Source organism: Astyanax mexicanus, chromosome 24 (assembly GCF_023375975.1).
Source record: "Astyanax mexicanus isolate ESR-SI-001 chromosome 24, AstMex3_surface, whole genome shotgun sequence".
NCBI classification, from domain to species: domain Eukaryota; kingdom Metazoa; phylum Chordata; class Actinopteri; order Characiformes; family Acestrorhamphidae; genus Astyanax; species Astyanax mexicanus.
Genome location: NC_064431.1, coordinates 27,847,004 through 27,859,554, shown reverse-complemented (window position 1 = coordinate 27,859,554; position 12,551 = coordinate 27,847,004). Strand labels below are relative to the sequence as shown.

The 12,551-nt window shown below is 39.1% G+C and overlaps 1 protein-coding gene and 1 long non-coding RNA gene across 4 annotated transcripts in view; one reads left to right on the top strand and one right to left on the bottom strand.

Annotated features, from left to right (window-relative positions):
* Positions 1 to 12,551, top strand: part of LOC125787359 (uncharacterized) — a 759,343-nt gene that overhangs the window by 117,747 nt on the left and 629,045 nt on the right. The window lies entirely within an intron of this gene.
* Positions 11,190 to 12,551, bottom strand: part of tafa1 (TAFA chemokine like family member 1) — a 300,571-nt gene continuing 299,209 nt past the window's right edge. For all 3 annotated transcript variants that reach the window (XM_022682375.2, XM_022682377.2, XM_049471446.1), the window contains one exon: positions 11,190 to 12,296. Coding sequence is in view for 1 of the 3 variants with exons in the window: in XM_022682377.2 (XP_022538098.1) it covers positions 12,279 to 12,296 (18 nt within the window). In the remaining 2 variants the exon portion in view is untranslated. The remainder of the gene's footprint in view (positions 12,297 to 12,551) is intronic.

Genomic DNA, 12,551 nt, shown 5'->3' with positions numbered 1-12,551 from the left:
AAAACTGTGTAGCTTCAGCGTCAAATCATTCAAGTTGCTTCTTTTCTGTTATGAAGTGTCCAAAAATTGAAGGCATTGAATTGAAAGGTTTTGTACTTATCAAAAAATTTAGCATGCCAAAAATAAGGTGTATGAGTATTAGACGGTATATGAGATATCATTTAAAGGGTAGCTAAACGTTTTAATTTTAGCTGACTCCACCTTCAATTTTAAATTTGAAAAAGGCTAAAATATGGGAGGAGTAGTTCAGCAGTTTGGGAGGGGCACTGGATGATGTATGGGTTTAGAGACAGGGCAGCATATTTGAACCTGATCCTGAAGGGGCACCGCAGAGGCAGAAATTACCACAAAAAAAGGGTTTTTTTAAAGGTTAAAAATGTTTATAAGAATTTTAAGCAGGACTCTACTTACTATTTCTTTAAAATAACTTTCAGGTATTTCAGGTATTAATCTATCAGATATTATTAATGTACTATTTCAAAGCCTTTTTAAGTGCCCTTTCGACATATTTTTAAAGTGGAACTCGGGTGTTAAATAGACTTTTAGTGTAGTAAAACATGATAAAAAGCACTTGCATTTGTTAAATAGCCAAACTCCGCCCTCCCACAGCTTTCTGAGATACAGTAATTTTGTACAACGGCCATATGGGGGCATATTTTGCCCCGATAAATCGCTTTTTACACCGTTATCCAGGTTCAAAGTAGCTCCACACCTCCGTGGTACAATTGGAAGATCAGGAGAGACCGGACATTCATATCGAGGCATTAATCGAAGAGGGCTATTCAACAAAGGTAAGTACTTTTTTTTTTACTATGGTTTACTAAACCCAAACTCAATTTTACACTGGAGTTCTTTAATGAACAATGTACAGTTCTGATTTATATTTTAGTATTTTTTGTTTATTTTTTAAAATACAGCCCTTTAAGTTGTCGGGTTTAACATCCCTCTCCAAGGGCACCTTCATGTAGGAAAGCAAAGCTTGAGCGCATTCCTTTTTTTACGAAAAGTGTGACCACATGCTTTCTCTCAGAACTATTTCTGCTCACGACGATTCGCCGCTGATTCGCATTCTGCGTAGAGTCCGCATCGCAAACGACAGCACTGCAAAAAAAGTAGGAGGAGAAGGAGAAAAAAAAGAGAAAGAAGGGAAGAGCTTGACTCTTTGCTCCTGCAGCACGTGCTAAGAATACCTGCTGGAAAGCTTCCCAGCTTCGGGGAGACAGAGCGTCCTTTGTTCCTTTAAGATGTGATCCCTTTTTTTTATTACTGCACTCAGATTCTCTGGAGGTGTCTGGCTTTGAAGGGGGAGATGTTCCTCCCCTGGTGTTTGACCTTCACACTCCTCTGTTATGTCCCAGTTCCATATTTGCATAATGATTTGCCTAAGTACGCAGCGCATATATAAAGTCCTTTTGTTTAAATTGGCTAAACTGATCTGATCATCTGTAAAAAGGAAAAACGAGACAAAATCTTTTTTTTTATTTTTAGGTGGGAAAACTCTCTCAAATCCACTTTGACTTCTGATCTGAGCAGAAATGTAATTATTGGTCAAACTGGACATGTATGCAAGTGTCAGGTGAATTTTACAACAAAGAAAACAAATAAACAAACAATAAAGCAAAACTGGAATTATGGGTACACACAGGGAACATACACACAGACAGGGGTTGAACAATGAAATTAAAACACCTGTCATAGCCTGGTGGCCAATCTTCATTAATTGCACATTATTGCACCAGTAAGAGCAGAGTGTGAAGGTTCAATTAGCAGTGTCAGAGCACAGTTCTGCTCAAAATATTGCAATGCACACAACATTATGGGTGACATACCAGAGTTCAAAAGAGGACAAATTTTTGGTGCACGTCTTGCTGGAGCATCTGTGACCAAGACAGCAAGTCTTTGTGATGCATCAAGAGCCACGGTATCCAGGGTAATGTCAGCATACCACCAAGAAGGACCAACCACATCCAACAGGATTAACTGTGGACGCTGTAAGAGGAAGCTGTCTGAAAGGGATGTTCGGGTGCTAACCCGGATTGTATCTAAAAAAACATAAAACCACGGCTGATCAAATCACGGCAGAATTCAATGTGCACCTCAACTCTCCTGTTTCCACCAGAACTGTCCAACAGGACAATAAATTATTGTGGTCTAAAACCAGGTGTTTCAGTTTCACTGTTCAACCCCTGTAGATGAAAACGTACAAGAACCGACTAACTAACACTGAAAACAAAGGGCTATATATATAAAGAAAGGGACAGGAATCACCTGAGGACAGGTAACAAGGGGGCGGAGCTACAAATGAACACAGGTGAAAACATTTAATGTGGAGATATATTTTGTAATATATTGTAATTAGTCATCCTTGCTCAAAAGTCCAGTTTTGCCGGAGGACTTAAGAGGCAATTACACATACGAAACTTAACTAAATGTTAACATTTTTGGACGATTACGATATTTAAAGGGGACATATTATCTCTTAAAAATAAGTTCATAAAAAGTTTTTTTTGTTTTGTTTAAAGTTTGTACTCTATAGATATAAGGTAAAGAACCACTAAACCCCCTTATTTTAGCTGACTCCACTCTCAGCTCCAATTTAAAAAATGCTAAACAATGGGGGACGTAGTTTGGGAGGGGCACTGTGTGATGTATGGGCTTAGAGGCAGGACAGGAGGGAGAGCTGATTGGCTGAGCTACAAGATTACGATATTTAAAGGGCACATATTATACCTCTTGAGAATAGGCCTATGTGTTGTTGAAAACCTGTTCAGAGTAAGCCATTTAATTGCTCTGTCATTTTTATTCAAATAAGCTATTTCTGGCCACACGCCATGTTTACTCTGAGCACTTATTTGACTCATTATTTGAAAGAACGTACATCTCCATTATCTAATTACTTGCCACTGACAGTACATACAGATCCCTCCCTCAGAAGAAGTCTGCCGACTATTAAACAGTTACAAGGGGCTATTTATACAAATGGATGAGGACAGGAAACAGGAAGCACCTGGGAACATGGGGCGGAGCTACAAATGAACAGGGGAGCAACAGGGGAGGAGACACAGGAAAAACACAGGGCACATGCAGAGGGTAAATAAACACAGGCACAGGGACCAGTGAGATGCAAAACCGGACGAGAACGTGACAAGAGTACTTTTCCCGTCATTATGATAGCAAAGACACATTGCCACATGCCCTAAATCAAGCTGCACAGTGCTCAGTTCAAGGCTCGCCTACAGAACGCTAAAATAGGGACTAATAAGGATAAAATGAAATCAAAATTGCCTGCCAAAATTGTTTTGAAGTACGTTAACATATCAGCTCCCATTCTAAGAGAATCTTCAGTCTCTAAGCACCTGACGGCGGTTTCTTGAGAATAGATCGGCATAAATAATCAGGCAAACGAACAAACAGACCCACTTTATGAAGTAATGTGAAAAAGATATGATAATTAAAACACCTCTCTCCCACTGAAAAGCCTGGACTTTTGATCCCAGCTCTTCCTCAGGAGCTGTTCCAGGCTGTTTCACCCATCAGAAACAAGTGAACACTAGGCATATTTACTCGTTCACAGAGAGAGAGCACGTTTATTTGCGGTAGCTGTTTACGTGTTACGAGGCGTGATGCGGCTTGTTCGCTGCTTGTTTAGAGTCTCACAGGTTAATTGCCTCAAATCTCAAAGCTGTGATTGACAGAGAGACTGATTCTCTTCATTTAGTGAAGGGCAATTGAGCTGGCTCGTTGACGTTTGAGACGATTAAGAGATTAAAGGCTCTATCGTACACCCCGCTCAAGGCGCGTTTCGATGCTCATTGCTATCTTACACCCAATGGCCTATTTTCTCGGCTTGTGTCTGCGCTGTTACAATTGTGTCAGGAATAGGAGTTATATAGGAATATATCTACACTGATGGTCTGGTGTGGTGGTCTGGAAGTGAGGTGTGTTCAGGAAAATTTCTACTGTGTTGCAAATTTAGTGGCGGAAAACACAAGAGCGCCACTGGTTAATTAAAACCCTGACGACGGTCAATCGTCAGAGTCCATTCTTATAGGTGCACCCAGCTGCAGAGCACAAACACGACTTTTACCTCAACAATAAACAGAATGAAGAATAAAATAATATTACTGTTCCCTTAAATTAGCTGCTGTCATACCTTCACAGGTCAGAATCTTCCTCTGCTGAGACGAACAAAATCGCTGCGCTGTTAGGATACGACCGCGCCAAAGTCAGAGCTCACCTGGCTCTTAAAGGGAATGTCAACTGGCACTGATTTACTGGTTTATTTCACTATACGCCCAAAACACATCCATGATAATCAAGAGAATTAGAGAAGAGGATTGTCTTTCGTGTATATTTTAAGCTGCTCAAGGCATATTTTTTGCTCCTTCATGATAACAAAGAGACACCAGCCGAAACTGATGCAAACAACGTACAAAAACCGACGAACTTACACTAAAGAAACAGGGGCTTAAATACACAAATAGGGTGGGAAAGGAAACAGGTAACACCTGGGGACTAGTAATGAGGGGGCAGAGCTACAAAACTTACAATCCACAAAAAGATCTAAAAATACCTTTTAGTTAGTTTGAGTCAAAGAAAAAGACCTAATATATATATATATATATATATATATATATATATATATATATATATATATATATATATATATATATATATATATATATATATTGTGGTAGGCCCCTGGGGTAGGGGGGCGTGACCACTGTGACCCGGAAGGAGGAAGCACACAGAGAACACAGACACGGGGAGTAAATGAAACTCAAAGCATACCTTTATTCGGCTTTTAACTGCCCTCCACCACACCCAGAATAACTTAAACAAACATAGCCCAGCCCAATGGGGCTCTAAAGTCTGTAGAACTACTTTTTAAAGTGCTGACTACGAGTCCGCGCAGCCTCAGCCCTCCGCTCCCCAGTCAAAGTCCTCCCTTCAGTGAGCTGAGGCTGAGTTTTATACCTGTCCCAGCCGGCTGCTTAATCAGTCCGGATGCGAGCCAGCTGGGACACATTGGGCTGTGCGCTCCGGCGTGGGGCGGACCCACGATTCCCCCACCTCCTCACGCCACAATATATATATATATATATATATATATATATATATATATATATATATATATATATATATATATATATATATATATATATATATTATGTAAATGTATATTTAGATTAGCTATTTTAATACTGGATCTTCAAAAGTTCAACCTGATTAAGAAATTCACGTATAAATGTTGCAAAACCTAAAAAGACCTAAAAAGTCCTGAAAAAGACATTAAAAAGGTTGACCAGTGCTGATCTAGATCATATGCACATTGCTTTTTTGATTTTAGTCCGGACAGCCAGAAACCTTATAAAATCAGAATTTTGGTAATCAGATCCAAACCACATTTGGAAGTGATCTAAATCAGATTTTTTATAGATGCATCTCAGATTCAATGTGTCTTTTTTTGTCACTAAGAACATGACAGAAAATGACAAAAAATCCAGAGTGAGGAAAGTGTGGGAGTTCAAGAAGAGCAGCAAAGGTTAATTAATAAGTACTGATGTTGATCTCAATTCCACAGCAACCCATACTGATACGTTTGTGATGTTCAGAAAGGCAAATCTGATCTGACCACTTGTAAATAGCAGTGTGGAGATTCATATTAACAGATCTGAGAAACTGATTTGAGAAACGATCATAAAATAAGCAGTAAGATGTCCACCAGTCTCGGTGCAGTTCTTACATTACTTCCTGTGTGCTACATTTCTCACTGGTTCTGATAATTGAAAAATATTGAACAATATTCAGAAAATATATAAAGATTATATAAAGAAAAGCAATTATAAAGTGGGGAAATAAGAATAAAAATCCTAATACATTTCTAACAGCAATCGCCATGCTTTAAAGGCTTAAAGAGGCTTTTCTATTTTGTCCAAACCCTCAGTCCACTTATAGAGTGTGAATGGTTTTTTTTTTATGACCATTTCCAACCTGATTTTATTCCATTAGACTTTTGTTAGCGGACTTTTAACATTGATGAATGCGAGTGTTGTGACTCATTCATAAAGCGGCCTCGTCTTCTTCTTCTTTAGAAGCCTGGATTTTTTTTTAAAAAGACACTTCAGTGGGATCACAACTAAGATTAACTCAAAAGAGGCTGAGATTTTGTAGCTTGGGTTTCCACTTATGTGTGCACTTTCACAAAACAACATTGACATACAATCAGTAATCAAAAAAGTTTGGAAAGTACGGAAAATTCCTAGATATTTCAATGCTTTTCTGGTCAACTTCATTTTATGTGTTAAACACGTTTATTTCAGCATTTTAGTTGTGTTTTGTGTGCTGTATTTTTTATGCTTTGGTTGACTTCTGTTTTGTTCGGATTATTTTTGAATCTAGGTTTTTCTGAATCCATTTGACTTTAGTTTTCTTTGATTTCTTTGCTTTTTGATTCTTTTCCGTGATGTCAATTTTCTTTTATTGCTTCTATGTCTATTTTCTTTGATTTCATTGATGTCGATTTTCTTTGATTTTATTGATGTCCATTTTCTTTGATTTTATTGATGTCCATTTTCTTTGATTTCCTTTGATTCTGGTTGGTTTCGATTCCAATCGATTCCAGATTGCTTTGATTAAAATAGGATTAAACTTTGTACTGATTTTATTCAGTGGATTTCAGTTTTTCTTTTGATTGTCAAATGATTCTGTTTTTTCTGCTTTGGTTGACTCCTGTTTTGTTCAGATTGTATTTGAATCCAAATTCGTTCTGAATCCATTTGACTTCAGTTTTATTTGATATCCATTTTCTTTTTTTATTTCTTTAATGTCCATTTTATTTGATTTCAATATAATATAAAGGTGTGCAACAGAACTGGATCATTGTTGTTGCATTTTTTTTATTTCATACTTTGCAAACCTTTACTATTCTATTGAAGACTGCAGAGAGGACAGTCTAGCACCCATAATTTTTTTTATGTGTTGAAGGCCAAAACTTAACATAATAATAATAATAATAATAATAATAATAATAATAATAATAATAAGGCAACTTTATTAGGTACACCTTGCTAGTACCCCCTTGGACCCCCTTTTGCCTTCAGAACTGCCTTAATCTTATTAAGTGTTATTAATAACAGTTTTTTTCATATTTTGCGGAGACCCACAGGGTTTTATTATGGGGTCTAAGAAATTGATGTAAATTATGGTACAACTGCAATAATACAACTGAAGGACTTGAACTGAAGGGTGGTCCTATGTCTAGGGTTTACTAAAAAAAAGTTAACAAAGGGAATTAAGTTGACCAGGGAAAATATACTGTATATAAAATGTCTTGGATTTATCATGTCTGCAATTAAATAAAATAAAAATGCAAGAAACACTGTTTTTGTCATTTTATTTGCATTTTCAATACTTTCCCAACTTTTCCTGAACTTTGTCCTAATAATATCAACCACTGTTAACCAATCGCAAGGCAATTCCATGATATAAACCCTTTGAAAATCCCTTCGCAGTGCAACACATGGTAAATATATCTGCAGCACTATCCAATATGTAGCCCATTATGGGGGAAGGACTGTCATGTATCTCATAAAGCCACTCAACGGCGCTATGATGGATTTTACTACCCAGGCCTTCCTCGTGCCGCCGACTTTCGTTTGCTTTTGCGGAATTCTCCGGGGAGGAAACAAGCGTGAACAGGTACGCATTATCATTATCATACGTTTTGACATTCATGAGCCGGTTAGTAATTTTTGCTGTGAAGAGTGAGCCGACTGCGCTGCCGTCTCTGCCTGGAGAGGTTTCTGATGATGAAGAGATGGTTTTACTTCTCATAACAAATTGCTCTGAGAAAGTGTCAGTCAACTAAGAAGAGTTTTCTTTGTGTTTATGTGGCTGTGCTGCATTTTAAAATGAGAATATGCTTTATTATATGCTATTACAGCATTAATAACATTGTTATAGCATAGTAATTACATTGTAATCACTTATTAATGGTATAAATGGCATATTTAGCTTGATTTATCTCACTATTATCATTATCGTGATGAGTAATGGAACAGAGTCTCACTGTAGCTCAAAACTAAGATCAGATACTTTTGATTAGAAGCTATTGATTACTGTAATGATGATAGACTGAATTGGATTGTGGTTAGATGTAGAAGAGTATAAACATATACCTGCAACACCTCCAACAAGAACATAGCAGACGTATGTAGCCTAGTATGATGAGTGAGAACTCAAGAAAGCTCAAGATATCTCAAACTAATATCCCAATTAAGCTTTAGCTTTAATATATATTTTATTGTATTAAAAAGCATTAATTTTTAATACACCTTGCGTCACAATTTCTTGATGAATGTACCAATAGAAATTCTTTAAAATGACCTGAAACTAGAGGGTCTGAAAAGTCGCTAAATATAAGTTGGCAACACTTCTTTGCACCAGCCCTGGCACCATGCCGGTGGAAAAGAGCCCTAATCAGCCTCGCTAGAACTCGGTCCCAGGTGATAATTCAAGTTGCCTTGCCATGAGTTTTGCAGGCCAGTGTAGTGTTCTAGCATAGATCTCACAAGATATCACCTCACAACATATATACAGATACTGTATAACTCCTTTATGATCAACTTATATTGCATACTATGGTCACAGGACTTTTGGCATTTCAATGGCGAGCCGGCAAGGAGCAAGTCTTTCCACTGCCGTTCCTTCACGATCTGCATTCCAGAGGCTGGAGAGGAATCTGCAGTGGCGCCGCAGTGCTTTCTTTCTGGAGAACTCGTTTGAAGTTTCCTCGGTGTGATGGTAATGATTCAGTGGGAGGTAAATGAATTCCGTTATCAGCGCTGAAGCAGTAGTCTCTCCAAAAGTAAAGGCGGCCTCCTTCTCAGCACGCCGCCGCCGCCATTCTTCACCTGCTATGAAAGGCAGGGAACGGAGGAAGCGTTCCTTTCGCTCGCTTTCCCAAAGCACCTCTCACAGCCTATCTGCCGGCGGAGCCCCAACCAAAAGAGGACAAAATCCTTCCTTTTTTTCAATTGCATATTAAGGATAATCTCCCTGTTCTGTCAGTCTAAACGGCTGCGATTTCCATTCGCCTCGGCTCTGCGTCTCCGAGCTCCTCCGAATCCTATTAGATGAAAAATAAATAAGCAAGAAAATAAACAAGTGACAGGGAAAGAAACAACACTCGTGCCTTTTCTCCTCGCGTTGTGCAAACTGCTGGGAGGAGACACGTGTCTGTCAATCTCGAGGCCCTCTGTGAGTACAGCACCAGAAATGTTTATTGACACGAAGACCGAGGAGTGTTTTTTTCACTTTCGCTCTTTAATATTAAATGATTAATAAAAGTGCATTGAAGTGGGATGAACCAAGGCAGAGACTAGAATAACTATAGAGCTTGAAGAAGAAGGGATGAAGAAAAAGAGGCGAAGAAGAGGCGAGGAAGGGGGGGGAGGGGGGCTGGGGGTTTGGCTTTATTGAGAGAATCAGCAGGGTGTTTTTCAGCCCGGCTCAGAATGTCTACTTCCTAATTGAATACGCAGACTGAATGGCCAATGCCGATAAAGGGAAACGTGCAGTGAAAGGAAGCATGTAAATGAAGGATACATTCGAGATACACTCGCTCTCTCCTAAAACTGAAGGCGCCCAAAATGAGTGATGAAAGAGGTGAAGGAAGCAACAGAAGTACCACTTTTGGATGCACAAAGACACTCGAATATGTGGCGTCTTAATGAACTATTGTTGAACTCTCGATGAATAAAGACATGAACGCACCAAGAAGGAGAAAGAGTGTACATAAGTGTCTCTAATAGTTGTGTAATTACACAACTCCAAAAGTTAGATGTTGAGCCTAAAGCAAGCAAAGTCACAAGGGTAGTCAATATTTAAACAGCATGGAAAAAGTGAAATGTGCATTGCAATCGAACCATTAACTCCAAAAGTTAAAAACACTCTGGTAGAAGATTGCCCGTTTCAAAACTAATAATTAAACCTCTTGATCCTAAAGAAATCCTGTTAGGAAATTAATGCTGTACATACATTTCCAGTAATGTAATTACTGTACTGCACATATTAAAAATCTACTGTAATGCTAAAAGGCGAATGCAGCCAATCCAAAAGTGAGATATTGAGCCTAGAATAAGCAAAATCACAGAAGTAGTCAATATTTAAAGAGCATGACTGCAGAAGTTTAAAACACTCTGGTAAAAAAAAAAAAAGTTTGGTGCAAACTGAACATCTTGATCCTGAAGAAATCCTGTTTTATCCAGATTTATACTGTACATACATTTCCAGTAATGTACAGCACTGTGCAAATGTTTTTTTTTTTTTGGCACATCCTAAATGTTTTTTAGGACGTTTAGGATGTTCTTGTTACTGTACTTGTTACTTTTCTAATGTAATCTAGCATTTTTATTGTACAAATATTGTTTATTATTTTTTTAATTTTTGGTGCCTAAAGCTCTGCACAGTACTGTTTATTACTGTGTATTACACAACACAACACAGAAACGAAGACGAATAAAGAGAGACGCGGCACAGTGTAGGAAACTCTCGTTGTTCTCTTTAATTCTGATCAGATTCTGACCAGGCAACTACCGCAGGTTTGCATCTGTTTGCTCATTGATCATTTCTAGCTTCTCAGCAGCTCGCGGTGACCGACACAAAACTAGCGTGATCGGGCCTACTGGAGTGATCTAGTCCTGGAGTCGCATCTGTGTGTCCAAGCAGTTTCTTTTATTACCCAGGCAAAACTCATAGTACATGGTACAGATAGCACGAATTCCAGAACTGATCTGATGGACTGACTTTGGTGACCGAACGTCCTTCATAAGAGGGTAAGAGGGTGAAGGGATGTTGTGGGGCCAATGAGTGAACTGGACTGAACTGGATTGAACTGGACTGAACGGAACTGAACTGAACTGGATGACTAATCGGACTCCATAACAGGGATTATAAAACTCGTGATCAGTCACAGCAGTCACATTACCTTTTTATTACCAGATTATTACCGTGTTATTACCTCCAAAAACCATTTGAACCAACCATGTATGTTTCTGTAAGGGCATATAAGGTCAGATGACTTCTCTCCTACTTCTTCTTCTTCTTTTATATGTATTTATGTATGTATCATATGTATATATATTTATATATGTATATTATATACACACACGTATGTACAGAGTCACTCTCGGTACGAATAGGCTTTTTAGTAAAGCTCCCACAAAGTACATTGAGCATGCTGACGGATTAAAAAAAAAAAAAAAAAAAAAAAGAACAGAGCAGGTCCGGGTTCTCTGTGTGTTTGTGTGTGTGTGTGTGTGTGCGTACAAGTGCAAGCTCTGTACGTAGACGTGGATGTGGGCGTGGACGTGGGCGTGGACAGTTGCTCACTTTTGAGGAGGTTCCAGGCCTGATCCTAATCTCCAAGGAAGTAAGGAAGCTAGCGAGGAAGCTAGCAAAACAAGTCCAGCTAAAAAAATCCAGAAGTTAGCCAGTTAGCCACTTAGCCAGTTAGCCAGTGTGACTTCTCCTTAATAGACGCCTGCAAGCCATATAAAACGGAGAGCAAGGACTGTCCGTGAAATCTCCGATCGATTTCCACCTCATTTTCTCTCCGCCGAGTCGCTGATCCACTGTGATCCTCTCCTCACTTATCCGAGGCTTAGCCCGGGATCATCCACTTTGCGTCTCTGAAGGGGATGGAGAGTGTTTTAGCGTTAGCGTTAGCATTAGTGCTAGCGTCTTTCATTGATATTGTTTTACACCCTCTAAGAACGCCCGCTAAGCTAATCTAAGCTGTCTCAGAGTCTGCCTGGAGGGTGTGTGAGTGTATGTGTGTGTGTGTGTGCTTTGTGTGAATGTGTGTGTGTTTTTTTTTTGTGCTTGTGCGAAGTTAAGGTGTGAGGGGCGGAGTTTTTTGGATTGGGTGAGAGGGGGAAACAAAGAAAGGGCGGAACAATGGATTTTGGAAGTTGGTAGAGTCAACTGTGGTTTGACTCAGAAAACACAGATTAGCTCCAGATCTTCTGCTTCCAGTGAAGAAGAAGAAAAAAAAAACTAACGGAAGGAAAAATGAACGGAAAAAAATTGGCCTAATAAACATCCTTGGCACATCATCAGCTACTGCTTGTTTTATGTTCCGTAATCTGTCCCCAAGGGCAGGTATCATCCATTGCAAGTAATCCACTGGAAACACACTTTTAATGGAATGGTTTAGTCTGTCTGCTGTGACGGAGGAGGAAACGCTCGTCCGAAAGTCCGATGCGAGCTGTGGGTTATTTCCGAGGATGTATCTGCAGATGAGGAAAGAGAAAGAGAGAAAGAGAAAAAAGAAGGAGAAAGAGAGAGAATACACATACTTAGTCGGATCAAACACAGACTTGGCTCGTTTACAGCCATAATCACTTTTAATAGGCTGCTTCTCCTTCATATTGACACTGATTGGTTTGTAGGTCATGCATAGGACCTTGGCATGGTGTTAGTTCGGTAAGTTGAGTTTTCAAGTGTTGTGCCAAATACTGCCACCATGCCAGATTCTGACTCATACC